Source organism: Erinaceus europaeus, chromosome 17 (assembly GCF_950295315.1).
Source record: "Erinaceus europaeus chromosome 17, mEriEur2.1, whole genome shotgun sequence".
NCBI classification, from domain to species: domain Eukaryota; kingdom Metazoa; phylum Chordata; class Mammalia; order Eulipotyphla; family Erinaceidae; genus Erinaceus; species Erinaceus europaeus.
The window spans coordinates 59,217,435-59,244,984 of NC_080178.1; the positions used below are offsets into that span (position 1 = coordinate 59,217,435).

A 27,550-nucleotide genomic window follows, 5' to 3' on the forward strand; every position below is an offset into this window, starting at 1 on the left:
GTCCCCTTCTAAAGAGTCATTCAGCATCTTTTCTGTCAGATGCTTTAAACTAGTTAATTTTTTAAAAACCAGTTAATTTAATAATGAAAGTGATTTGAGAATGTAATAAGGGGATTAAGGTAGAAAAAATGATCATATATGTTCTCTAGGTCTATTCCTTATATTTCTCATTTGTTCAGTGATCTGACCCACACAACTCTGAGGGCCAGTTTTCTAGCATCTTTCAGAATTATGTATTAACATTGTCTTTATTACATTATCATTTCTCTCTTCTCTTTCTCTCTTGTACACTTTTGACTATAGTTTCATTCCTCACAGTCCTCTATAAACTATATTGCCAGGCAGAGGGAGGTAAAGATACTATCAATAGCTGATATGTAGAAATCAGAGTCAGAAATAACTTTCAGTTGCATCTTTGTCTGTATTCAACACAGATACTTTTCCCTTTTTGTTATAGATTTAGCATAATTGCAATATATTTGGAGATTAATTATCCATCAATAAGGTTTAGACAATAGATTTGCCCCTTACAATGCAGTATTTCAGTTGAAATTTTCATTTTGCTGTGGATTAAAGACCTAAGTAAAATACAATTTGACACTTGTCATATGATATAAAAAACCCTGATGTTATAAAGGCAATACAGTTTGAGAAATTTGTTATAGATGTTTTTCAGAACTCACAAAATTATACAAGTCACTGGGAAAACCAAAATTTGGAAAATTAAAATAAAGACATCATTGATAATTTTAGACCTTTAATTGATGATGTTCCTGATGGAAGTGACAAGTGATGGTGTAGAGAGGGATCTATTAGATATAAATCTACTAGAGGTCTAGGCCCATTTAATCTATGGGGAAATCCAAGGATACCTTGACTAGGACCTCAAGTGAAGGGGTGGCCTGGCAGTGACCAAGAAAACCATCATTAACCAGTCTCTTTTCCTTACCCAGATTTTTTTTTATTTAAGAAAGGATTAATTAACAAAACCATAGGGTAGGAGGGGTACAATTCCATACAATTCCCACCACCCAATCTCCATTTCCCACCCCCTCCCATAGCTTTCCCATTCTCTATCCCTCTGGGAGCATGGACCCAGGGTCATTGAGGGTTGCAGAAGGTAGAAGGTCTGGCTTCTATAATTGCTTCCCCGCTGAACATGGGCGTTGACTGGTCGGTCCATACTCCCAGTCTGCCTCTCTCTTTCCCTTGTAGGGTGTGTCTCTGGGGCAGTGGAGCTCCAGGACACATTGGTGGGGTCTTCAGTCTAGGGAAGCCTGGCCAGCATCCTGATGACATCTGGAACCTGGTAACTGAAAAGAGAGTTAACATATGAAGCCAAACAAATTGTTGAGTAATCATGGACCCAAAGCTTGGAATAGTGGAGAGAAAATGTTAGAAGGTACTCACTGCAAACTCTAGTGCACTCCTGCTTTCAGGCATATATTTTGCAGTAGTTTACGTATACGTGTGAACATATGCTCTCTCTCACAGAAACTGGTGTATATCTAGGTTTTGGGACTTTGTTAGAAAGTGAACCATTTGAGATGAAATTAGAGTATACTATGAAAGGAAAGGTCTCAACCGAGTAATGAAGTTGAAGGGTTTTCATTCCACACGTGAAGTCTCTGGACACAGTCTGAGGTGAAGCATGTTGAGGTGGCAATCGTTGTGTTGGAGAGGTTGTGATCAGCAGATGCAATATTATTTGATATGGATTGGGAGAGGCATATGGGAAAGTGGGCCCTATCCAAGGGTTCCAGGACTGGGGGAAGTAGAGGCTCTATAGTGGAGATGTGAGGTTCCTGCTGTCTTAGGGTTCAAAAAGACAATTGATAGTTAATGTTATCATCACATTATTTGGTAATTGGGTTAACTTTGAAAAGTCCTTTTGTTAGGGTTTGCTGTACAGTACCCAGTATCTTGTATATAGCTGTGCTATTGGTTGCTTCTGATCTACTTGATCTAGGCTTTTGAGAGAGTCTGCATATCAATTACACAGCCTATATATTAAAAAGACTCAGTCTGTGTTTTAAAAAACTTTGATAATCCTTTCTTAAATTAAAAATTTAAATAAAAAAAATAAATAAAAAAAAAACAAAAAAAAACACAATAACAGTGAAAAGGACAGGTGCAAAGAATCATATAGTCATACTATTTAATTAAGGATTGACTACAAGAGTTTATTGGAATCCTTCCTTGGGATTGAAACATTAACAGTGAAATTTTATTTGGTGTTTCTAAGCTGGGAGCAAATGAACCTGGGTATTTCTAAATTTCCCAGAACCCTGCTACTCTAGAGAAAGAGAGAGACAGACTGGGAGTATGGATTAACTTGCCAATGCCCATGTTCAGCAGGGAAGCAATTACAGAAGCCAGACCTTCCACCTTCTGCACCCCATAATGACCCTGGGTCCATACTCCCAGAGGGATAAAGAATAGGAAAACTATCAGGGGAGGGGATAGGATATGGAGTTCTGGTGGTGAGAATTGTGTGGAGTTGTACCCCTCTAATCCTATGGTTTTTGTCAGTGTTTCCTTTTTTATAAATACAAATTTAAAAAATAATAAATAAATAAATAATTATTTCTTCCTTCCAAAAAAAAAAAAAAAACTTTGAGACATATGATTAATTTTCCCCCTCTCATATTAATTAACTAGTGATTCAGAAGTTAAGTAAGAAGATCTGAAAGGGAATCTAAAAGCAGGACCTGACCAAATTGTAAGTAGGGCACCAAAGTAAAAACCCTGTGGTGAGGGGTAGACATGCAGCTTCCTGGGCCAGTGGGGGGTGGGAGTGGGTGGGAGGGATGGGTCACAGTCTTTTGGTGGTGGGAATGGTGTTTATGTACACTCCTAGTAAAATGTAGTCATATAAATCACTAGTTAATTAATAAGGAACGGGTTTAAGCTCTTGTTCCCCCACTGGCAGGGGGAAAGCTTCACAAGCAGTGAAGCAGGGCTGCAGTTCTCTCTCTGTCTCTTTCCCTTTCTGTCTCTCCCCTCCCTTCTCAATTTCTCTCTGACTCTATCCAATAATAAATGAGTAATAAAATAAGGATTTTTTTAAAAAAGAAGGAGTATTTAATAATCCTATCTAGGTTATATATATGAACTAGAAAGCAAAATCACATTTCAGATCTTATAGCTTCTTTACGTTGTGGCCTGTGCATAGCTATTTACGTATTTGGACTCTATTCAGCTCTTAGCATTATGTATTAGCAGGAAAAATTGAGTTCAATTCAAGAATGTACTTGATTGCTACAGAGTTTATAAAAGCTTTATTTGCTAAGGAAATGGAATTTGAGTATTCTCATCATTTACAGTTTATTACCTGCAATCATCGACATTTCAAAGGTTGATTATATTCTAATGATAATAATTGAAGTTGAGGGTGTTACGTGGTTATCTATGTTTAGTTCCAACTCCTTTATATAAGCAAAAGTGACATAAAATTCTGGACTATATAGTTAAAAACTATTGTGAAAAATAGGTGAAAATGAACCATCTTTCTTTCTTTTGGCTTTTGTTGATTCACTAAATGATTTCTTCATTTAATGTTTTTGTTTCTCCTACAAAAAAAAATAAGACATTTGGGCTGGCAAATAGCTCATCTGACAGAGCATTGCCCTGCCATGAGCACAGGCTGGGCTTGAGTCCAGACACTATGTAGGAGCTGTGGCACCAAGGGAAGGCAGCTCTGATATTCTGACACCTCTATCCATATATCTCTTTATATAAATATCTAAAGTAAAAAATAATGAAAAAGTTAGTCTAAGTGTGGTGAAATCATACATCCACCAATGTTATCCTGTCATAAAACAAAACAAATAAATATACATTTAACATGCACTTAATCCTAAACTCATACCTTTCATGAATTTTCAAAATCTAGTACCATTGCAATATTTTTTCATCATGAAACACTCTGGAAAAGAAAGTTCTTTTCAAGTTGATCCTAATTTCTATTTGCCTCTGGAGAGTTTAGAAACCAGGGCAGGCATTTTGCCATGACCTGCCTGCAGTCTATTTTCCTAAGCTAACAAGCTTTGCAGCTGTCATCTATGCCTGCTGTCCTGGGTGTTTGGAGAATAGACAGACAGGGATGGAAGACCAGGTGGGTGGACTTCTGCAGTTATTTTCCTTGAAGCTGATCTTTTTCATGTGGAGTCCTTTCTTTCTGGCCTGTATAAGCTATGAGAGCCTCAGCATAGGAGCCCAGAGATGTTCCTGTCTTAAGGGCAGTCTCAAGTTGTCTGTAATTCGAATATATGAAGCCCAGGCCATCTTCAGCTCCAGTGGGCCTATCTTGATCTGTCTGTGCTTTGCTATAACATTAGACCCAGGGAGGCAAAAATTGCCTCAGAATTTGAGGTATTCTATCCTATAAAGGACATGAACTTTGCATTCTGGGCTGTAGTCACCTACACACTGTGTCTCTAGGGTAAATCATTATAGTCTCAGGGAGTTTTAGTTTCTATATCTATTAAGTGGAGATTTTATTTCTTTCCTGAAGGATATTGTAAGCATCAGAAATAATATATCTAAAAAAAATCTGCCACAGTACTTCAGGTTATAGTCAATTGATACATTGCTTCTATTATTAATAAAAAATGCTGACACTCATATTTATTGCTATTTTTCTGTAGTGATGACAAATGCCTAGTAGTCTCAACAGCAAGCTGTGGTTATTGCAACACATCAGGTAACTGCCCCTTCTCCATCATGGATCAGATAGTTTGAAGCTATCTTCTTGCACTAGACTGCATTTACCACTAAAATTATTATTTTTTCATAAGTATATTTAAGTTTGTGCACAAGTTTCTTGTCTACATATTTTATATTAGTTGATTTCCACATATATGTGCACTAATATATACATATGTAATATTTATATGAATAAAGCATACATATCACAAGGTTTTTAAAAAAAATCCTAGAGAAAAAGAAATGGAGTATCCTGTTTATTCTCTCATTCTAACAACATTTTTTTTGTACCTCTTAAGTGCAGGAATCATGCTCTTTGCCATTGTATATGCCCTCCAGGAAAGTAGGCTAGGGGAAGAAGCATGGGCATATTTTTACTACTAGAAATATGTTTTCCCCATAGGAAACAAATAAAAGTAATGCATTTAAATAGTTAAGGCACAGGCTTGGTACAAATAATTTATAATAGCAATTTTCTGATATGAAGCTTCCAGTGGTAGATGTTACTAGGAATCAATATGTTCCTGGCTTGATGTCATTAACCTTGAGGAATATCAAGTTATGTAGTTAGCAGACTGTGGATTTATATCTTGCCAAGCACTTCTTGTGAAATCACAGACCCTCTTGAGCTCTTTGGCTGTAAAAAAAAGTTTTTCAAACAGATGCTTTGTTAACTTAAAAATAAAAAGAGTATTTCCCTTGAGGCAAAAGAGTGGATTATCTTCTACCCCCTTTTTCTAAAAAAGATCTATTTTTATTTTTTACATATGAGAGAGAGAGGGAGAGAGATAGAAAGAGGAAGAGAGGGAGAGGGAGAAGGAGAGATAGAGAGAAAGAGAGAGTTTGAAGGAGGAGGAAGGGGAGGAGAGAAATAGAGATAAACCAGTATACCATTCAGGTAATGAGACTAGGTTGAATCAGAAGCCTCAGATGTGCAAGTCTTACTGTCTATCAGTTTAACTTTTTCCCTGGTTTTGTCTATCATCTTTATGTCTGAGGGAAATCAATGGAAGACAAGGTTTGCACAAAGTAGAAAGCAGCATACCAAGTGGAAACAAATTTAAGATTTTTAGTTGTTTACTTTTATCTAAATATACTGATACTATTCAGTTGACTACATACAATAAGTAAACCTGATGGTTGTGAGCGCGTATATTCTGCATGCTTGTACAGCGTATATTCTGCATGCTTGTACAACGTATATTCTGCATGCTTGTACAGCGTATTTGTTATTATTGCTCCCCTTTTCCACCTGCAGAGAGTGCATGTTCAGGCTGTGTAACTCCTGCTCTAAAGCACTATAATGAAAATCCACTAGATGTGTATAATATAAACTGATGAGAAAAATGAAGGGCATCATTTTCTTTTTCAAATATGAGATCACAAGGATTTATTCTTCCTCTAGTTTAAAGTTAACCTCTATTAATAATTCTCAGCTCAACTTAAGGTTATTGTGTAGAAAGTCTGTCTAGCTTACTTTATGTAAGAATACAGTATGTAAGGGACTGGGTGGTAGCACAGTGGGTTAAGTGCACATGGTGCCAAATGCAAGGACCAGCTTAAGGATCCCAGTGCGAGTTCCCGGGTCCCCACCTCCAGGGGGGTCACTTCGCAGGCGGTGAAGCAGATCTGCAGGTGTCTTTCTCTCCCTCTTTCTGTCTTCCCCTCCTCTCTCTATTCTATCCAACAACAACGACGGCAATAATAACAACAACAACGATAAACAACAAGGGCGACAAAAGGGAAAAAATAGCCTCCAGGAGAATTGGATTCATAGTGCAGGAACAGAGCCCCAGTGATAACCCTGGAGACAAAAAAAAAAAAAGAATACAGTATGTAATAAGTATACAAAATATGTGCTAATCACAGAACTCTGGTGGTGGGTTCATTGTGGAAATAGAACCCTGTAATCTTCTAATATTGTAAACCATTATGAAATCACTAATAAAAATGGAACAAAAGTTAAAAAATGTACTAAAATGTGGATATTATAGTTAAGGCTCCTTCTGTCAACAACAGATTACTAAGTAGTTAAATGGGGGTAGGGAAGTAAAAATTATAGTGGGATTTTGAACTGCATGTGGATCAGTGCTTCTAACCTTTGCTTAAAGGTCAACCTATATTCCATTCTGAGTTAAAGGCCTCTGTGTGATTTTCAAAAGCCCTAGTTGTTTTCTTACTGTGCTGTGATTCAATTACTTAGAGGGAGGGGTTCTGCTAGATTTTGCCCATCTTATAGCCCCCCATACATACTTTTTAAAAATAAATTTGTTGAATGAATGAGGTAATAGATGAGACAATGAGAATTAAAGTCAAAAATGCCTTTTTGTGATTCATGGCTTAGTAGGTGATTAATTAGTAGGTGATTAATTAAAAAAATACTATATGGTGATCCCTAAAGAAATATTTGGTGCTCGCTTTGGCAGCACATGTACTAAAATTGGAATGATACAGAGAAAATTAGCATGGACCCTGCGCAGGATGACATGCAAATTTATGAAGCATTTAATAATAATAATAATAAAGAAATATTTGGATAAATGATGTAAGAAGTGTCTGAGTTAGGTTAGATATGAGATGCTAGATGATCTGCTTTTTATTTCTGTAGGTGTTTATAGTTTACAAAGTTCTCTCACTTGCCCATATCTTACGTGTTTCTAGTCTAGTAAAAATAGTATGTAGACCTAAAAATACCTTTCTTCCTGTGATTTATTTTATTTGTTTTATCAGGGCACTGCTTAGTTTTGGTTTATGGTGGTACTGGACACTGAACCAGGGACCTTTGGTATCTCAGGCATGAAAGTCCTTTTGCATAACCATTAGGCTATCTCCCCAGACCTCCCTGGAGTAGTTTATAAAATATCTACTTTACTCTTCAATCTAATCTATTTCCTTTTTCTAATCTCTGTTTCTGTTCTAATCATGATTAACAAAGCCCTGTATTTGTAATAAGTTACTAGGTGCTTGTTCTCTGTCCTTGGCAAGTTATGTAAACTTCCAAATTGGTGAGAATGCCATTAGTGCTTTGTTAATTTTAAAGTGCTATGGACAACGGAAGTAATGATCATTGTTCAGTGCATATTAAATCCTTTAGTTGTATTAGTGAAGCACTCTCATACCCAGGAATGCTCAAGGATACACTATATGTGTGCTTGGAAACAAGTGTAGAAAGTGTTGAATTAAATTATCGCAAAGGTTTAATAGATGAGGAAGTGAATAGGTCGAGTGATACTTCCATAACATTTTAATGATACTGAACTCTAAGCTACCTAACTGAATGAACTGAGTTTCATCTGTATTGTTAACTTGCAAAGTATCTGAAGTCTATTACACCAGGCGAATAACTATTTAGAGGAAATAACTTTTTGATTATCAATAATTTGGGGTATATTTGTTTGGTTTTGGATTTTTAATGCTTCTCTTTTTTGAAGGCAGAACTGATCCGCTGTGAACTTTAAACATTTTTTTTTTTGCCTCCAGGGTTATCCCTGGAGGCTATTGTTCTTCCCTTTTGTTGCCCTCATTTTATCGATGTTGTGGTTATTATTATTGTTGTTATTGATGTCATTGTTGTTGGATAGGACAGAGAGAAGTTGAGAGAGGAGGGAAAGACAGAGGGGGAGAGAAAGATAGATACCTGCAGACCTGCTTCACCGGTTGTGAAGTGACACCCCTGCAGGTGGGGAGCCGGGGGCTCGAACCGGGATCCGTGTGCGCTAAACCTGCTGCGCTATTGCCCGACCCCCACATAAACATTTTTACATCTTTAGAAACAGCACTCTCATTTTTGGTAAGATATTGATGTGTCACCTTCCGACATTCATTTATTTAGCAATCAGGAGGATATTGAGGTGAAAACCTGAGTAATTCATAGAAAAATTGACTTTTACATGTCCATCCTTTTTTGTTTTTATTGTTAAAAGCATACGTTTTAATTACAAAATGAGAGGGACATGATAGGAGGATGAGTATGGGGTGGTTCTACTAGTTTCTTGAAGAAGTAATCACAATGTATGTGTCTCTAATCATTTCTTTTTGATGTTGTCATAAGTTGACTTTCTTTAGTGATAACAAGGCAATGCATTTCCAATTTTTTTGGTCATTTTACCTTTAACACTCCTCTCATGCCCCTTTCCCTCTGCACTTATTTCTACTTATCTGTTTCAGTCTGTTACTGTGTACCTGAGATGATGGAGATAAAACTATATGATTATGCAGAGTGATGCTTGTAAGGTCCTCAAAGGCTGTCTCTGTAGTAGTTTTAGTGAGAGAAAGAGATGTGTGGGGGTGGGGGAGGACTAATTATCTGGCTCTTCAAATGCTGCAGAAGGAAACACAAAGCCCAGCCCACTTAACGAGTGCCTGCAGACATCCAGGAGGAGGGAAAAGTTTGGGCAAGAACGAATTTTCTTGGTCTCTGAGAATGTAAAACTTTTGTAAATACTTTGGAATCACCTCCTCCCACATTTTAATAATTTGCTCATTTCTTAAAAAAAAAAATCCATGTTGTTAGTGTTATTTACAAATGCCATAAAGGCACACAGATTTAAGAGGCTCTTATGTTTTCTCATTAGCCTTCCAACTCTGCAGCTTTGGTGTGTCCCTGACCCTATTTTCTTACCCAGCTGTTCGTCATTTGTAAGCAGCAGCTCTCGCAACCGCAAGTAAGTCCTGTAGTGATGTATGCAGCACCGCATGCACCTTCGCTTCTCAGTCATCTCTTTCCAATCATTTAGACTCCCGGGAACCATGCTCATAATAAATAGCTTTTATAACCCAAAGCCTCTATTCTGTCAGCCACACAACAGCCCTGTGATAGACGGGCTGTGGAGTTTTCTGTGCTGTGCTTACTCAGTTAGTAGAAAAGACCAAGACAACAAAGAGGAGACTTTCGCAAAGCAGATTTTATGGGTGTACTGAAGCCGCAGATCGAATTCAGAAACCAGAGCAAGAGCTGAAATGTGATTCTCTGGTGCTCAGTGTAACACTCCTCTACAGGAGGGAATCCTGCGAGGTTCTCACCAGTGTCTTGCTGGGATCACGGAATCTGCCAAAGGACCATGCAGCTGCGGAGCTTTGCAAGCCACCTGGAAGTTTGGCCGGACCTGATTTCTAAGGGATTTTCCCATGCCTAAGAGACTCCTGCCTGTCTTGAGAAGTGTGGAAGAGGGCTCAAGGTTCCCATGAGGCCCCCCCCTTGGAAAAGCCATCTGTGCAGAATCCAGGCTCTGCTTCTATCTGGGTGCTATTTACCCAAAGGCTTTTCTTACCTTTGCTGATTTGCTCGTGTGATTTCCATGCACTGAGTCCTGTGCAGGGATCCAGGATGGATTGCCTGTGCATTGTCACCACAAAGGTAGGCTAGGAAACAGGGCTGCAGTTGTGTGCAGCATTTTTTTTTTTCCTGTTGTTATTCTCCTGTAATTAAACAGCTCTGGTAGATCTTGCCAGTTAACGAGATAAAAAATTATTAGCATAATTTACTTTGCTGGGTATTTTGTTCCCTGTGAGGGTTGAAGGGTCCTGTTTTTATTGTGATTGCAACTTCCTAAAGTGTTATTTTATGCTTGTGCAACTGAAAGGGAAATTTGCCTCTGGTTTTATTTTTATTAATGTTAGAATTTTCCTTGGCTTTTAATTATACCTCAATATTAAAATAGCTGTAGTAGTAGGAGAGCTTACACATCTTTTTTTAACATAACATGTCAGGATAGTCTTTCTGAGACTGATAATTAGCTTTTCATTTAAAAGCCATGTCTTCTATGCTTGAAGAAGCCAATCAGCTTTGCTTTGCTTGACGTATTGGTTCTGATTGGAGAATCCTGATATCCTACATTTTAGTGAAAAATTTTTTTTAAAAAGACAGTGTCATTAGGACCTGATTTGAAACAAACAAGCACAAATGTTAAATATGTAACTGGCTCTGTTTTGATTAGAACCAAATGAAATATTTGCATTATTGGAAACAGAAATTAAAGTGTGAATGGAACAAATAAGTAGGCAGCCCTTTTATGGGTTTATAGGACATAGCTAAGTATTTTAAATATCTTTCACTTTACTCTTTATCAGTTGTAAATCATGTGTTTAAATTCCACAAATAATGGGAGTTGGGCGGTAGCGCAGTGGGTTAAGCACAGGTGGCAAAGCACAAGGACAGGTGTAAGGATCCTGGTTCGAGCCCCCGACTCCCCACCTGCAGGGGAGTCACTTCACAGGCCGTGAAGCAGGTCTCTAGGTGTCTGTCTTTCTCTCCCCCCTCTGTCTTCCCCTCCTCTCCATTTCTCTCTGTCCTATCCAACAACGATGACATCAACAATAACTACAACAATAAAAAACAACAAAGGCAACAAAAGGGAAAATAAATATTAAAAATAAAATAAATTTCACAAATATTGATTATTTGAGTAGAAATTCTATTGTTTTTAGAAAAAAAACTAGCTAAGACAAACTTACTCATTAGCTTCCTTTTCATTTTGCATGTAAGGATGCCTTTGAGTTAATTTGAGCTGTATCTTTTGATATTCACACCATTAATCATAACAAGATTGATAACTTTGTGCAAGAGACTTATTAAGTGTAGATGAACTCTTTTCATCACTGAAGAAACTTTGATTTAATTTTCAAGTCTCAAACCAAGTAATACCATGTAATCAGGTTTTGCTATTCTTTATTATGTCTATCATCTATCTATTCCACAAGGAAACACAGGTTTCTCACTTAGTTTGCTTTTAATTTATTTTAATTAATACTAGTTTATTTTTTACTAATTTAACTAAAAAAACCTGAGTGAAATGCTTGATAATTTTTAAAGGTAAAAATTTAAGAGTTCTGGTCAAATACCCCAACTGAAAGTTTTCAGGCTTCAAATCCATACCACATCAAATATGTTTTACTTTTACTGAGGTGTGACATTTGGTGTTACTTTATTTGAAAAAATACTGTGAAATCTGTTCTAGTTCTGTTTCATCATAATTTATTTACAAATTATTCTCAGGTGCTATAAAATTTAATTAGTACTTTAAAAGTAAGTTGTAAAATTATTAGAATTCAAAATTGTGGTTCTGTCGTATTGAGCAAGTTAAATCAATACTGATGAACTCTTAAGTTTTCTTAATGTAGAAAAAAGATCTCAAAGATTGTCCAATTAAAAGTACATAACTTATGCTTTATATTTGCTTACAAAAATATTAGTGTCTAAAGATACAGGGCAATAGTTATTACTTTGGGATCAGGGAACTAGTGTAATGATTATGCAAAAGACTTTATGCCTAAAGGTCCCAAGTTCAATCTCTGCCATCATCATAAGCCAGATCTGAGTAGTTCTTTTGTAAAAATAATAAACAGATAAATATTGTTGGTTTTAGTATTATATTAAAAAGAATAACCATTGCATACACACTTTTAGTTAGATGATATAACTCAACAAGACCAAAACCCATATTAGATTTCATTAATTTTCAGAATTAATTTTATTTGGGAATATTACTAGGCTGGCAGAGATATCCTTAGGACAAAAATACAATAAAGTGATATAACAGTGTTTGCATAGTAAATAATGCATGGTTAGTTTAAAACTTACCTATGGATAGCAAGAGTTATTGCCTATTTACTCTTTTTTAAAAAAATTATTTTCCCTTTGTTGCTCTTGTTTATTTTTTGCTGTTGTAATTATTATTATTGTTGTTGATATTATCGTTGTTGGATAGGATTGAGAGAAATGGAGAGAGAAGGGGAAGAGAGAGAGGGGGAGAGAAAGATAGACACCTGCAGACCTGCTTCACCGCCTGTGAAGGGACTTCCTCCCCTCCCGCGGCTTGAACCGAGGTCCTTATGCTGGTCCTTGTGCTTTGTGCCATGTGCGCTTAACCCGCTGTGCTACCGCCGTACCTCAGCCTATTTACTCTTTATTCCATTAATACTCCTCCCCCCCCCAGTTGACTTCATAATTGTTATTCCTTTGCTTTACTTGACTAAAATCTTTGACAAGAGATTTGCAACCAACTTGGAAATTTAAATTCTCTCATGGTTCAATCCCCATCTTTTTCTCATATAGCAGTGAGTTCACCTTCTAGCAGTTTTTTTTTTACTTTTTTAAATTGACAATAAGCTTCCAAACAGTATTTCCATACACCCATTCTTGTTTCTTCTAGCAGTTTTGCATGAGATACTTTCTTAAAAGTTTGCTTTATCTAAGATTGGAACTACTAACTGATCTGTTTCAACTTCATTGCCTCCACAGCAAGTCTTAGTATCACTGTTGACTACTATTCTTCTCCCTGGGTTTTCTTGAGCAGGAAAACATAAATGCATTGGTTCTTTTCTTACCTTCCTGTCTTGGCATGAAAGGCATCTACTCTCTCTTTGGGTTCTCTTATGACCTCTGTGTTTGCCTTGTATTTCCACTCCTTTCATTGTAAACACTGTAGAAGTCAGTTTCTTTTCATTTGTTTGTATCACATTCTTTTTTTAAATTTATTTTTTATTTAAGAAAGGATAAATTAACAAAACCATAGGATAGGAGGGGTACAACTCCACACAGTTCCCACCACCCAATCTCCATATCCCATCCTCTCCCCTGATAGCTTTCCCACTCTCCCTGTGGGAGCATGGACCCAGGGTCATTGTGGGTTGCAGAAGGTGGAAGGTCTGGCTTCTGTAATTGCTTCCCCGCTGAACATGGGCGTTGACTGGTCATTCCATACTCCCAGTCTGCCTCTCTCTTTCTCTAGTAGGGTGGGTCTCTGGGGAAGCAGAGCTCCAGGACATATTGGTGGGGTCATCAGTCCAGGGAAGCCTGGCCGGCATCCTGATGGCATCTGGAACCTGGTGGCTGAAAAGAGAGTTAACATACAAAGCCAAACAAATTGTTGAGCAATCATGGACCCAAAGGTTGGAACAGTGGAGAGGAAGTGTTGGGGGGGGGGTACTCACTGCAAACTCTAGTGTATTTCTGCTTTCAGGTATATATTTTGCACTAGTTTATGGATACGTGTGAACATCTGCTCTCTCTCACAGAACCTGGTCTATATCCAGATTTCGGGACTTTGTTAGAAAGTGAACCACCTGGGATGGAATTAGAGAATACTATGAAAGGAAAGGTATCACCCGAGTAATGGAGGTTGTCATTCCACACCTGAAGTCTCTGGACACAGTCTGAGCTGAAGCATGTTGAGGTGACAGTCGTTGCGTTGATTAGGTTGCGATCAGCAGATGCAATATTATTTGATATGGATTGGGAGAGTCATGCGGGAAAGTGTGCCCTATCCTAAGGTTCCAGGACTGGGGGAAATATAGGCTCTCTAGTGGAGATGTGAGGTTCCTGCTGTCTTAGGGTTCAAAAAGACAATAGATAATGTTTTCATCACATTATTTGTTAATTGGGTTAACTTTGAAAAGTCCTTTTGTTAAGGTTTGCTGTACAGTACCCAGTATCTTGTAAATAGCTGTGCCATTGGTTGCTTCTGATTTACTTGGTCTAGGCTTTTGAGAGAGTCTGCATATCAAGTACACAGCCTATATATTAAAAAGACTCAGTCTGTGTTTTAAAAACTTCTTTTATTTTAGATTGCTTTCTTTTTTATTATTTTATTTTATTTTATTTATTTATTCCATTTTGTTGCCCTTGTTGTTTTATTGTTGTAGTTATTATTAATGTTGTTGTTGTGGGATAGGACAGAGAGAAATGGAGAGAGGAGGGGAAGACAGAGAGGGGGAGAGAAAGACAGACACCTGCAGATCTGCTTCACAGCCTGTGAAGGGACCTGCCTGCAGGTGGGGAGCCGGGGGCTCAAACCGGGATCCTGACGCCGGTCCTTGAGCTTAGCTCCACCTGCGCTTAACCCGCTGCGCTACAGCCCGACTCCCGTTTTAAAAACTTCTATCACATTCTTAAGAATGAATGTTAGAATAATGAGAGAAGGACTTCTGATAAGTTGAAACCTCATTACTACATAATGACAATATAAAAGCATCTATTAGAAATCCTAGGGGAGTATTTTTTATATTTATTTATTTATTTATTTTCCCTTTTGTTGCCTTTGTTGTTTTCTTGTTGTAGTTATTGTTGTGGTTGCTATTGGTGTCATCGTTGTTGGATAGGACAGAGAGAAATGGAGAGAGGAGGGCAAGAGAGAGAGGGGGAGAGAAAGATAGACACCTGCAGAGCTGCTTCACTGCCTGTGAAGTGACTCCCCTGCAGGTGGGGAGCCGGGGGCTTGAACCAGGATTCTTTTTTTTTTTTTCAATTTTAAAAAATTAAGTAACATTTATTTACAAGAGAATTTATGCTTTAGTGGTACAACTGCACACTTCTTAAAATATGCCTATGTTTTCATGTTTGCCACCATGATAAAAGGACACAAGATTTCGAGACTGGTCTTGACAACAAAAACTCCCTCCTGGTTCTTATGCCTACGAATTTCTCTGATGTTCCCTAGTCACAGCAACTTAGGCTGACATGCATAACATCCAGAAATAGAGACACCTGCATACCTACTTCACTACTTGTGAAGCTTTCCTTCTGTGGGTGGGGACTGGGGCCTTGAACTGGAACCCAAAGATAGAAACAGGTCCTTGCGCTTTGCCCCAAGTGCGCTTAACCCATTGCGCTACTGCCCGACTCCCCTAGGGGAGTATTTTTATCTTTTCTGTTTGTGAAAGAAAGGGAATGACTAGTGGCTCATTTCATACTAATATCAACCTTCTGATGGAGTGATCTGACTATGTAAGACTCATATTGTTTAAGGTATTAAGAGTTCCAGTTAAGTCTGACTGATTTGCCTAAGCCCTGAGACTTGGGGCAAGACACTTGGGATTAAGAAATCAACAGGGCTTCCCAAAACAGTTTCTGCCATACATATCCCCAAGATCTTTTCAGATCACTTTTGTAAGATTGAGCCTTCTCTTTCATATGACTGATTCTGTCTCCATTCAATTTTAACTCCTTCATCATAGATGTTACTGAAGGGGGGGGGAAATGTAGTATGGTCTAGTGTGAAGAGCAAGATTTGGATTTTCTGACACTTAATAACTTTAGAATTTGGGTAGGGTGTTGAGTCCCATGAGTTTTGAATTTTTCATCTATGAAATTGATATTTTACCTATGTGTAAATGAGATTGTAGCTAGGTATTTAAAGTATCCAGCACTATCTCTTTCATATGGAAACAAGTCTTTATTATGCAGTATAAATTCATTCAGTTTACTGAGCAACTCACAATTTATATCATAAATTAATCCCTCTGCATGTGATCATTGAGGAAAATGAGATAACATCAATACTGATTAAACATAATTTTGTAACTAATGGAATTAAGTTCTTAGAGCAGATTTTCTTTTCATATATTTTTAAAAAATGAAAGACAATAATACCAATAATTTTGATAGTGAAACTGTTAGAGACCTGTGACTTATTAACCAGTGGGACAACGTTCTGCAAGATAGACCTGTCTTTTCCGTCCTTTCCTGGTTTGTTGATATAAGCCATTCTCTCAAGTGTGAGATGGTATGTCAGTATGTTTAAATTTGTGTTTCTCTAATGATAAGTGAAGTGTATTATTTCTTCATATTTCCATGGGCCATGTGTGTCTCTTCTTGAGAAAACTGTTTAGTTCTTTGGCCCAATTTTACTGGGTTATTTTGCTTCTTTGTAGATCTGTACCAATTCTATATGGATGTTTGATATCAGTCACTTGTCTGGTGTGTAAGGTGTAAATATCTTCTCCCCTTTACTGGGTTGCCTGTTTATCCTTGTGTAGTTTGCTTTCAATATGCAGACACTTTTAGTTTCATTTAATCCCATTTATTTACTCTTGTTTTCATTTTTCATGCTCAATAGGTTGAGTCTACAAATACATCTTTCATGTGAAGATCCTGCAAAGTTTCACCAACATTTTCTTACATATATTTTAGAGGTTGTGGTCTATATCTATATCTAGTGGTGGTGCATCTGGTTGAGTGCGCACATAACAATGCACAAGGACCCATGTTCAAGCCCCTGGTTCCCACCTGCAGGGGAGAAAGCTTTGCAAGTGGTGAAGCTGGGCTGAAGATGTGTCTCTCTGCCTCTCTCCCTCTGTATCTCCCACTCCCCTCTTAACTTCTGACTGTTTCTATCTAATAAGTAAAGATAAAAAAGCAAAGGAGAGGAAGAGAGAAAAATGCCTGCACACTTGCTTCACTGCTAACTAAGTGTTCCTCTTGCAGGTGTGGAGCAGGGGCTTGAACCCAGATCCCTTACACATGGTAGTATGTGTGCTTGACCAACTGTGCCACACTTGACCCCCTAGAGATGCATCCATTTCATCTAGGTTGTCCAATTTATTTCCATAGTGATGTTCATAATCATATTCTCATATGGTTCTTCATATCTCACCATCTTCAGCTGTAATTTCATCTCACTCATTCCTGATTGTTTTTATCATAGCTTTCTCTCTTTTTCTTTTACCAGTGGTTTATCTATTTTATTTATCCTTTCAGAGAACCAAGTCTTGGTTTCATTAATCTTTCAGATCATCTTTCTGGATTCTAGTTCATTAATTTCTGCTTTGATTTTGAATATTTCTTTCCTCCTGCTGACTCTTGGATCTCTTTGTTGCTCCTTTTCTAGTTGCCCCCGTTGTGATGTTAGGTAACTTACTTGAGATCTTCACTGTCTGTTAATATGGGCCTGTATTGCTATAAACTTCTGTCTTAGAAAAGCTTTGGCTGCATACCACAGGGTCTGGTAGTTGGTCTCTTAATTTTCATTGATCTTCAAGTAACATTTATGTTCTCTTTTAATTTCTCCAGTGACCCAAGTGTTAGAGTGTATTTATTGTTCAAGCTCCATAATTTGGGTGTATTTCTTTGTTTCTTTTTGTTGTTGATTTATTATATCCATGCCTCATGGTCAGAAAAAATGCTTTTTAAGATTTAAATATTAGCATATTTATTAAGGTTGTCTTTCTGTCCCAACATATAGTTGATCCTTGCGAATGTTCCACGTACACTTTTGGATGTGTGTTTCCTGGAGACACAGAATAGATGGGTCCTGGTTTTTAATTTTCAGTCACCGTGAATCTTTTGACTGGCAATTTTAAGTCATTTACATGTAGGGTGATTATTGCTAAATGTGGTTTGCTTATAGCCATTCTGGTTTTTGTTTTGAGGTTGATTTATATTCTTGTTCACTCTTTTCTTATTTGTTTCTGTTTCTTATTTTATGTAGATGGTTTTCTATAATGGTCTTGCCTACTGTACCTATGTTTTCTTTTTGGTCTTATGCTATATTTTATTGTTATTATGAATATTGTGTATTACTTACAATATCTACAAGAGTCTTTTTCAAGTTGGCCCTGGTTTACCAACAGTGCACTATGTTGCTCTATTCTATGCTCTTCTTTCCTGTTTCAGATTTTCCCTGTTGTGTGCATGGTTCTATTCTAGTATTGATCAGCACATTAAAAGATGGGATTTCTTTGCTTCTTCTTTTCATGTTGGACTTCTTGTAGTGATTCTCGCAAGGCAGGGCTTGTAGTGGCAAATTTGTTTAATTTCTGAATGTTTGCAAAGATCTTTATTTGCCTTTCATATTTGGAGGATAATTAAAAAAGATGTAGAATTCGTGGTTGGCAATTATTATCTTTTTAACACTTTGAATATGCTGTTCCATTACCTCCTTTCCTCTAGGATTTGTGATAAAAAGTCTGTTGAAATCCCGACAGGTCTGTCTTTGTATGTGAATTTCTTCTTTTCTCTGGTAGTCTGCAGAATTTTTTCCTTTTCTCTGGTTTTGGATAGTTTTACAATAACATGTCTTGGTGTGTGTCATTTTGGATTTAAGAATTTAGGTGTGTTCACCTTCTTGGACTTCTGTATTTTGAACATTGCTCAGCTATGGGAAATTCTCTCTCTCTCTCTTTCTCTCTCTCTCTCCTTCCTCAGGTATCCCGATAGCTCTGGTGTCCATTTTTCTGATGGAATCTGCTGTTTCATGAGAAGTGCTTCATTTTTCCTAAAATCTTTTTCTTCTCCAAGAGTTTTAAAGTCACACTGTGTGGTAGTTGTGTCTTCTAGTGTTGATATTCTCTCTTCCACCTGAGAAAGTCTACTTTTGAGATTTCTTTCCTTAACATAAACTGCATTCAGCATGTCCTTTAGGCCCTGAAGTTTTGAGTTCTATTTGGAGGTTTTTCTTTCTTTCTTTTTTTTTTTTTTTCATACTTTGTAATTCTTTGGTAAAGTGATTGCTGAGTTCTTGAATCTTTAGTTTCTTGAGTTGATTTCATAATAAGTTTTCTGAACTCTATCTCTGCCTTTTTTTTTTTTTTTTTAGGTCTATGGGTTTTCTGTCACTGCTGTCTGTGTTATTCAATTTCCTCATTTAGTGTGAATTTTGTTGTGCCAGCAGGAGGCACTGTAGTTAAGGTGTTTGATATCCCTGTTTATATATTTGATGGGGGAGGAGAGATTTTGTCCTGAGTCACTGAGCTGGCTCTGTGACCTCGAAGTCAATATAGAGTTTCTCTGCTGCTGTTCCAGCCTCTGAGGGGCAACAGCAATGGAGACTCAAGAACTCACAGTTGTAAATTTGTGATTTTTTTTAGGTCATTTTTTCTTTTTAACCATCTTTTTGTTGTTAAAACTAGGACCTGGAAGTGGAGTGCCTTACTGCCAATCTAATTTGGTGCCTGCAGTCTCTGACCATGGGTTTTTAGTCCTGGGAATTGTTCACTCACCCCCTTTCCTTCCAAAAGCCACATTTGTCTGTACTCACCAACGGCTTAGGTAATTTTCTTCTCCTCCTTCTCCTCCTCCTCTTCCTCCTCTTTCTCTCTCTCTCTCCTCTCTCTCTCTCTCTCTCTCTCTCTCTCTCTCTCTCTCTCCAGTTCTTTCTTTCTCAGCTACCAAACTCCCAGACTGGTACTACTGGTACTAGCCATCCCTTTTGGTCCTGGGACTCGCTCTGCTTCCTCACTCTTTTTCTGTCCATGAGCCATATATGTCTGTACTCAGCTGTGGCTTGGTGAGTTTCTGAAGAGATCCTGGTCACATTTTGTTGAATTTTAAGGTGATTTTCATTGATCTTCCTAATTGATTGGGGAGACCAAAATGCAGCTGCTGCTACTCCATAGCCACACCTCTAACAGTCATCATTCATTTTACTTTCTTCACTAAATGTAATCATCTCCAATTCCATTCATTTTGTCCAAGGTTTCTCCAGTCATCTATTGGTAGGATTTAGTTTGCTGTGACTCCTTGGCTAGTGCAAAAAAGTTTCTTGGCTAAACTTAATGAAATGCAAGCAGTCAGCAGAATTTTCCTTATGGTGTGTTTAAATGTTCAAAAACCATATTAAATAGCATATAGAATAGAAGTGCAGAACTGTGAAAAATCAAAGTAAATCTGCACTCTGTGACTTTGGACACCTAGAGGCATGTGGGTATCAGTGTCCTCTACATAAGGAACATATTTTATTGCATTTCTGAGGTCCTTCCTTTTCTATCTTTAACCTAATATTATTCTAAAGTATATTATCTCTGAAAATAAAATTATTCAAATATACTAAGTACCTTGAAAGGTAGTAGTTGGATATTTACTGCCATCATTTCAGATGTCCATTTAATCAGGCTTTCAAACATTAAGTTTTTAAAAAATATCTATAAAGAAACTGTAATATGTTATGTTACCACTGTAATTTCTTAGTAAGGGCATAATGGTACTATTAATTTTTAATATTTTAACAGGTTAATATACATAATAAAAGGCAAACAGCTGATGAAAAATAAAAAATGAAGCAGGCAGTGTCAAAAGAGCTCTTACTGATACTCTTAAATATGATATCACCCTTTGCTTTTGTCAGCATACTATCTTTTACAACAATTAAATATAAAATTCTAAAAGGAACTAAAAGTTGTGGATGGGCATTGAAAGCATAGTTTTACTAGGACTGGTAAGTATATTATATATTATGATCTTAACAGAAATAACTGTAATGCTGTTCTCTTAGAAATTGACTCCTTAAATATTAACAACTATAGTTTGTGAGGGGAATAAGGGAGGTAAAATGATTTTTATCTTATATTAGAGCTGTATGTAAAGAAAATGAACAACATTATAGAACCTTTAGTTTTATGGGAAAGAACTATTAGCTCTATAAATTACAGTGATATGTGATAAGGGTTTTATGAGATGAGCACAAAGATATTCAAAACATTTGATGGGCCTAGAAGTAGGGTATGTGGGGGTTTAATATCTGTAAAGGTTTATTTGGGGAAGTAACAAACTCATACAGCAAGGAGGGGACAATAGAATGGGAAGATTCTGGATAAACTACCACATATGGTAAATAGACACAGTGAGGAGTAGGGGATTATTGCAGTGGGCAGGGTGGGGAGAGGATAGTACTTCTAAAGGAAGAGAAGGTTAGAAAGTCTGGCATGTAAACTGTATAAGATGAGTTACAAGATCTACTCTTCAGACCAATCCAATGAAGAAAGACACTTCACATTTTATTTATTTGTTTTGCTACCAGGTGAATCCACCACTCCCAGTGGCCATTTTTCTCCTTCTCTTCTCTTCTCTTCTCTTCTCTTCTCTTCTCTTCTCTTCTCTTCTCTTCTCTTCTCTTCTCTTCTCTTCTCTTTTATTTCTCCCCTTATTTCTTTCACTTGGTAGGAGAGAAAAAAAACTGAAAGAGGAGATAAGATAAAAGGGAGGGAGAAAGAGAAATATCTTCAGACCTACTTCACTTCTTGTGAAGCTTCCCCTCTGCACGTGGGAAGTGGGAGTTTGAACCCAGGGTAGTTTGTGTACTCAACTGGGTACCCCACCATCTGGCTCCTAGCATCCCACATTTAAAAATGACAGATCCATGCACTGATCCACTATTATCTTTTCTTAGTTGAGCACTTCAAGGCCATTATTTAGGTAAGTATACCCTGATGTTATATTGAATACTTTGGATTTTGTTCCTTCTCAACCCAAACATCTGATTAAATTGACACAGTGTATCCATATGCCAGTTAATGAAAAATTACTCAGAATTAACTATAGAGTTATAGTCTTGGGACACACACATAGCCTATGAAAATAAAAAAAATGAAATTAAATAAAATCTTTTTTAAAAAAAATTATATATAAAAAGGAAACACTGACAAAAACCATAGGATAAGAGGGGTGTAACTCCACACAATTCCCACCACTAGAACTCCATATCCCATCCCCTCCCCTGGTAGCTTTCCTATTTTTTAAAAATATTTATTTATAAAAAGGAAACAAGGACAAAAATAGAATAAGAGGAGTACAACACCACACAGTTCCTACCACCAGAACTCCGTATCCCATCCCCTCCCCTGATAGCTTTCCTATTCTTTATTCCTCTGGGAGATGGACCCAGAGTCATTATGGGGTGCAGAAGGTGGAAGGTCTGGCTTCTGTAATTGCTTCCCTGCTGAACATGAAGTAAAATCTTAATGTATGACTCATATCAGTCATTTGTTAGTACTTCTGTAGTAAGTGGTAATCAATGCCAATTCCTGTTATTAGGATGTTATTCACAACAGAAACTGTTTTTGACACTGTGAGTAAAAGTTGTGAAAAACTATGAGTTTGAGAGGATTGCCCTTGTAAGACCTATAAATAAATCTTATTTTATGGAATAAATGTGGATTTACAAAGGAAGCAAGTACATATAAAATAATATGCCAACATATTTACTGAATTCAAACTTTAAATAAGCCTCATAACTCTTTATAGGGTTCAAAAATTAATTACTAACCTTTATTATTTGCCCATTATTTTATCTGAATGTTTGTAGATAAGTTTTTCTTAAATCAGGTTATACATAATTAGAGTCATATGATAGAACTGTCTACTTGCATTTGTATATTTCATCACAGGCAATTTGATAATGTGCATTGAACCAAGGTTTAGAAAATAAAATAATGTTATTAAAATTGGTATTGCCTTTTGATCACATTAGTAATCTTAGTCAACTTAGTTTACCCTCCCTGAGACTTATTTTCTCAAGTCTGAAGTGAGGGTTTGTCAATACTTCCTTCACAAGATTATTGTGCAGAATCAAATGAGTTTTTATAAGAATGAAATACAATATTCATTACCTCTGTAAATGTTTACAAAGTGCATACTATGTGCTTATAATATTGTAAGTAAGAAAAATAAAACAGAAATAAATTAGACATAGTAGTAGCTCTCATAGAATTTATTCTCTATAGAGAGATTGACCATGAATAGGTGAGCTAATAAATCTAAGTAATTTTAGGTAGGAGAATGTATTACTAAAAAGTGTACATTCAAATTTACATGCCTGAAGCCCCAGAGGCCCCAGATTCATTCCTGACTTCATGACTGAGTTCTAGAACTGCCATATTCTAGAGCTGAGTGGTTCCCTGGTATCTCATTCATAAAAATAAATGTGTTCTTTTGAATATCAAAGATACACAGGTATGAAAAAAGTCTGCTTTATAAGAGGTGAACAAAAGTATACTCTCTGAAAAAGTTGGGGGTACTTAAAAAGATCAGCTCTGTGAAAATCTAGGAAGAATATTCTAGATGAAATGAAGCACTGGGACAAATATACACAAATAATTTAATGTAATACATTTAAATTTTTAAAAAATTATTTATCATTGGATAGAGATAGAGAAAGTGAGAGGGGGAGGGGAGACTAAGAGGGAGAGAGACAGGAACACTTGCTGCTCTGCTTCACCACTCATGAAGCTTCCCCCCTGCAGGGAAAAATACACAGGGGCTTGAACCTGTGTCCTTGCAACTGTAATGTGAACACTTAACCAAGTGTGCCATCGCCTGGCCTCCTGTGATACTTTTTTAAAAAAGACATGTAGTCAGTAACTAGTGGCAGATATTTTTGTTCCTTCTCAGATTCTCACTTTTACCATATTATGGAAGGAAACTAGAATTGATGAATAAATTTTATGGTAGTATAATTAATTCAGTTTGCCAGTTGCTACTTTAGTGAAAAATTTCCAGTGTATAGTCCTGGTAATGGAGATTTCTGCTGACTTTGGTGAATATATCCTGGGTTTGTAGGTATTTATTAGTGAGAAAAAGATGAAATCTTTTAGTCATTCCGGTGTGCATTAAAATTTAACCAGATTTGAAAGTCCGTGAAAATAACTGTCCTCCAAATACCTTTATTCTAATGTTCCAGCTCACACATATCCATTTCCTTGTATCAAATTCAGTTCGTGAACTAACTTTCAAAAGAGAACAAGTTTTTTGAAAAATTGATGACAGTTAAATGCATAAATTCCTACAATTTAGAACTCTCATTACCCATTAAGTAAATTCAAGTCAAAAGTTCCAGAAAACTTGCACTCTTTGGAATCCTCCATGCATAAAGCATTCTCCTATTGGAGACTCTGTTCATTGGTTTTTATGGCACAGTTGCTATGGTTATGTCACAATGTGACTCATTTCTTATGGTTAGAAAAGTGGGAGTTGTTTTATGCTACTATTGGTGCCACTTCCAAGTTGTTATAGTTAGAAATATGCAGTTTGTTTTGATTCTTATTTTTCACTAAATCCCAATCTTTGCTGCTTTATTGTTCAGTCTGTCTTTATTTGTCCCCTATTCTGCTTGCTCTACACACATTCCACAGAATGCTTACTGGGTTCTTCCTTAAACACACACACACACACACACACACACACACACACACACACACACACACACGGAGCATGTTTTTCTGTGGTAATTACATATATGTTCCTATTCTAATTAAGACTCTCCTAGAGTTTCTGTCCACTGCTACACATTTATTCAGAGTGATCTGTTAACCAGCGGTAGAATGGGAATTCTGGGAATCTGTAGCTAAAGCCTCATGTTAAATCTACTCAATGTGATTTTTATCAAAATTCCTAGTTGACTTGTATCCCAGATTATTTTGCACATTAAGGTTTGAGAGAAATTACCTTTGGCCAGCTGATGAAAGGTATATGGTTTAACCTTCTGTACCCTAACCTGTCTTTATCATCCTTATCTACCTTTCCTATGGCATATCACACCACTATTTTTTTAAAAAAGATTTTATTTATTGGTTCATGAGAAATGACAGGAGAGAGCTAGAGAAAGAACCAGACATCACTCTGGTACATGTGCTACCGGGAATTGAATTTAGGACCTCATGCTTCAGAGTTCAATGCCTTACCCAATGTGCCACCTCCCAGACCACTCACACCACTCTTCATAACAGCTTGCTCTATACAGTGCTTATGGCTGGTTCCACAATCTAAATTCTATTTTACCTTTTCTATGTGCCTACTTTCTTCATGAGTCTGAACATCATCCAATAAAAATTTATTAGTGATTTACAAGATTATAAGATAATAGAGGTATAGATCCACATGATTCTCACGAAAGTTCTTTGCTCTAATCCACTCCCCCATAACCACCATAGTTCTCCCAAGGTCATAGAAATGGGTTGGTTTGGTTACTTTGTTTGTTTTGCAAGTTCATAAATTTCAGTTCTCTCTACTCCACATGTGAGTGAAACCATCTGATAATTGTCTTTCACCTCCATAATTACTTCACTAAGGACAATCACCTTCAATTCTATCCATTTTTTTTTCTGAAGGATACAATACCATCTTTTTTTTTTTTTTTTTTTTAATGCTGAGTAGTACTCTATTGAGTATACGTCCCATAAGTTCTATATCTGGTCATCTGCTCATAGGTATTGAGCTTGCTTCCATATTTGGATATTGTGAATAATCAGTAAGGTTGTCTTAAACTTTGTACTCTGTAAATTTTGTACTTTTTTTTTTTTGCCTCCAGGATTATCGCTGGGGCTCGGTGCCAGCACCACAAATCCACTGCTCCTGGAGGATATTTTTCCATTTTGTTGCTCATCATTATTATTGTTGTCATAGTTGTTGGCTAGGACAGAGAGAAATCGAGAGAGGAGGGGAAAACAGAGGGGAGAGAAACATAGACACCTGCAGACCTGCTTCACCAATTGTAAAATGACCCCCCTATAGGAGGCTCTAACCAGGATCCTTAAGCCTGGTCCTTGCGCTTCGAGTCACATGCGCTTAACCCACTGCACCACTGCCCATCTCCCAAATTTTGTACTTCTTAACAGGGTACTATGACAATAACTTTCTTTAACATCACTCTACCCTGAAGCATGTCACTCTTTAGATTACTATATTTTCTATATCTCCGTAGTAGTTGTCATATGGTTGTATAACTCATCTTTTCTTAAATTTAATTTCTTTATTGGGGAATTAATGTTTTACATTTGACAGTAAATACAATAGTTTGTACATGCATAACATTTCCCAGTTTTCCACATAGCAATACAACCCCCACTAGGTCCTTTGTCATCCTTTTTGGACCTGTATTCTACCCCACACACACCCCAGAGTCCTTTACTTTGGTGAAATATGCCAATTCCAGTTCAGGTTCTACTTGTGTTTTTTCTTCTGATCTTATTTTTCAACTTCTGCCTGAGAGTGAGATCATCCCATATTCATCCTTCTGTTTCTGACTTATTGCACTTAACATAAATTTTTCAATATTCATCCAAGATGGGCTGAAAACGGTGAAGTCACCATTTTTTATAGCTGAGTAGTATACCATTGTGATTATATACCACAACTTGCTCAGCCACTCATTTGTTGTTGGACACCTGGGTTGCTTCTAGGTTTTGGCTATTACAAATTGTGCTGCTGTGAACATATCTGTATACAGATATTTTTGATGGGTGTGTTGAGTTCCTTAGAGTATATATCCCCAGGAGAGGAATTGCAATATCATAGGGTAGGTCTGTTTCTTTCTTTTTTTTTCTTTTTTATTATTTATTTATAAAAAGGAAATAGTGACAAAACCATAGGATAAGAGGGGTAGAACTCCACACAATTCCTCCATCAGAACTCCATATCCCATCCCTTCCCTTGATAGCTTTCCTATTCTTTAAACCTCTGGGTATATGGACTCAAGGTCTTTATGGGATGCAGAAAGTGGAAAGTCTGGTTTCTGTAATTGCTTCCCTGCTGAACATGGGCATTTACAGGTGGACCCATACTCCCAGCTTGCCTCTCTCTTTCTCTAGTGGGGCAGGATTATAGGAATCGGAGATCCATTTCTAGCCTTCTGAGAGTTCTCCAGACTATTCTCCAAAGAGGCTGGACCAATTGACATTCCTACCAGCAGTGCAGGAGGGGTCCTTTGACCTCACAATCTCTCTAGCATTTGCTGTTGCTACCTTTTCCAATATATGACATTCTCACAGGAGTGAAGTGGTATCTCATTGTTGTCTTTATTTGCATTTCCCTGACAATCAGAGACTTGGAGCATTTTTTTATGTGTTTCTTGACCTTTTGGATCTCTTCTGTGGTGAATATTCTGTCCATTTCTTCTCCCCATTTTTGGATGGTGTTATTTGTTTTCTTGTGGTTGAGTTTGGCAAGCTCTTTATATATTTTGATTATTAGCCTCTTGTCTGATGTATGGCATGCAAAGATCTCCCATTCTGTGAGGGGTCTCTTTGTTTGGATATTGGTTTCTTTTGCTATGCAGAAGCTTCTTAATTTAATGTATTCCCACAGATTTATACTTGCTTTAGTCTTCTTTGTAATTGTATTCGTTTCATTGAAGATGTCTTTCAAATTTATGTGGAAAAGAGTTCTGCCAATATTTTCCTGTAAGTATCTGATAGTTTATAGTCTAACATCCAGGTCCTTGATCCACTTGGAATTTATTTTTATATTTGGTGAAATATAGTGGTTCAGTTTCATTCTTCTGCATGTTTCAACCCATTGTTTCCAGCACCATTTATTGAAGAGACTCTGCTTTCCCCATTTAATAGTCTGGGCACCTTT

General features: G+C 37.0%; 1 protein-coding gene and 1 non-coding gene across 7 annotated transcripts in view; both read left to right on the forward strand.

The window, feature by feature from the left end:
• The window catches only part of DLG2 (discs large MAGUK scaffold protein 2), a 1,912,587-nt gene that overhangs the window by 347,935 nt on the left and 1,537,102 nt on the right, over positions 1–27,550 (forward strand). The window contains exon 1 of one of the 6 annotated variants that reach the window (XM_060176797.1): positions 9,704–10,063. The exons of the other annotated variants lie outside the window; for them this stretch is intronic. Within the exon in view, the coding sequence (XP_060032780.1) occupies positions 10,034–10,063 (30 nt within the window). The 5' untranslated portion in view covers positions 9,704–10,033. Of the gene's footprint in view, positions 1–9,703; positions 10,064–27,550 lie in introns of those variants that run through there. 6 annotated transcript variants of the gene reach the window in all.
• On the forward strand, positions 7,118–7,223 carry LOC132534129 (U6 spliceosomal RNA). Its single transcript, XR_009545807.1, has one exon. It is a non-coding gene; the product is annotated as a U6 spliceosomal RNA (small nuclear RNA).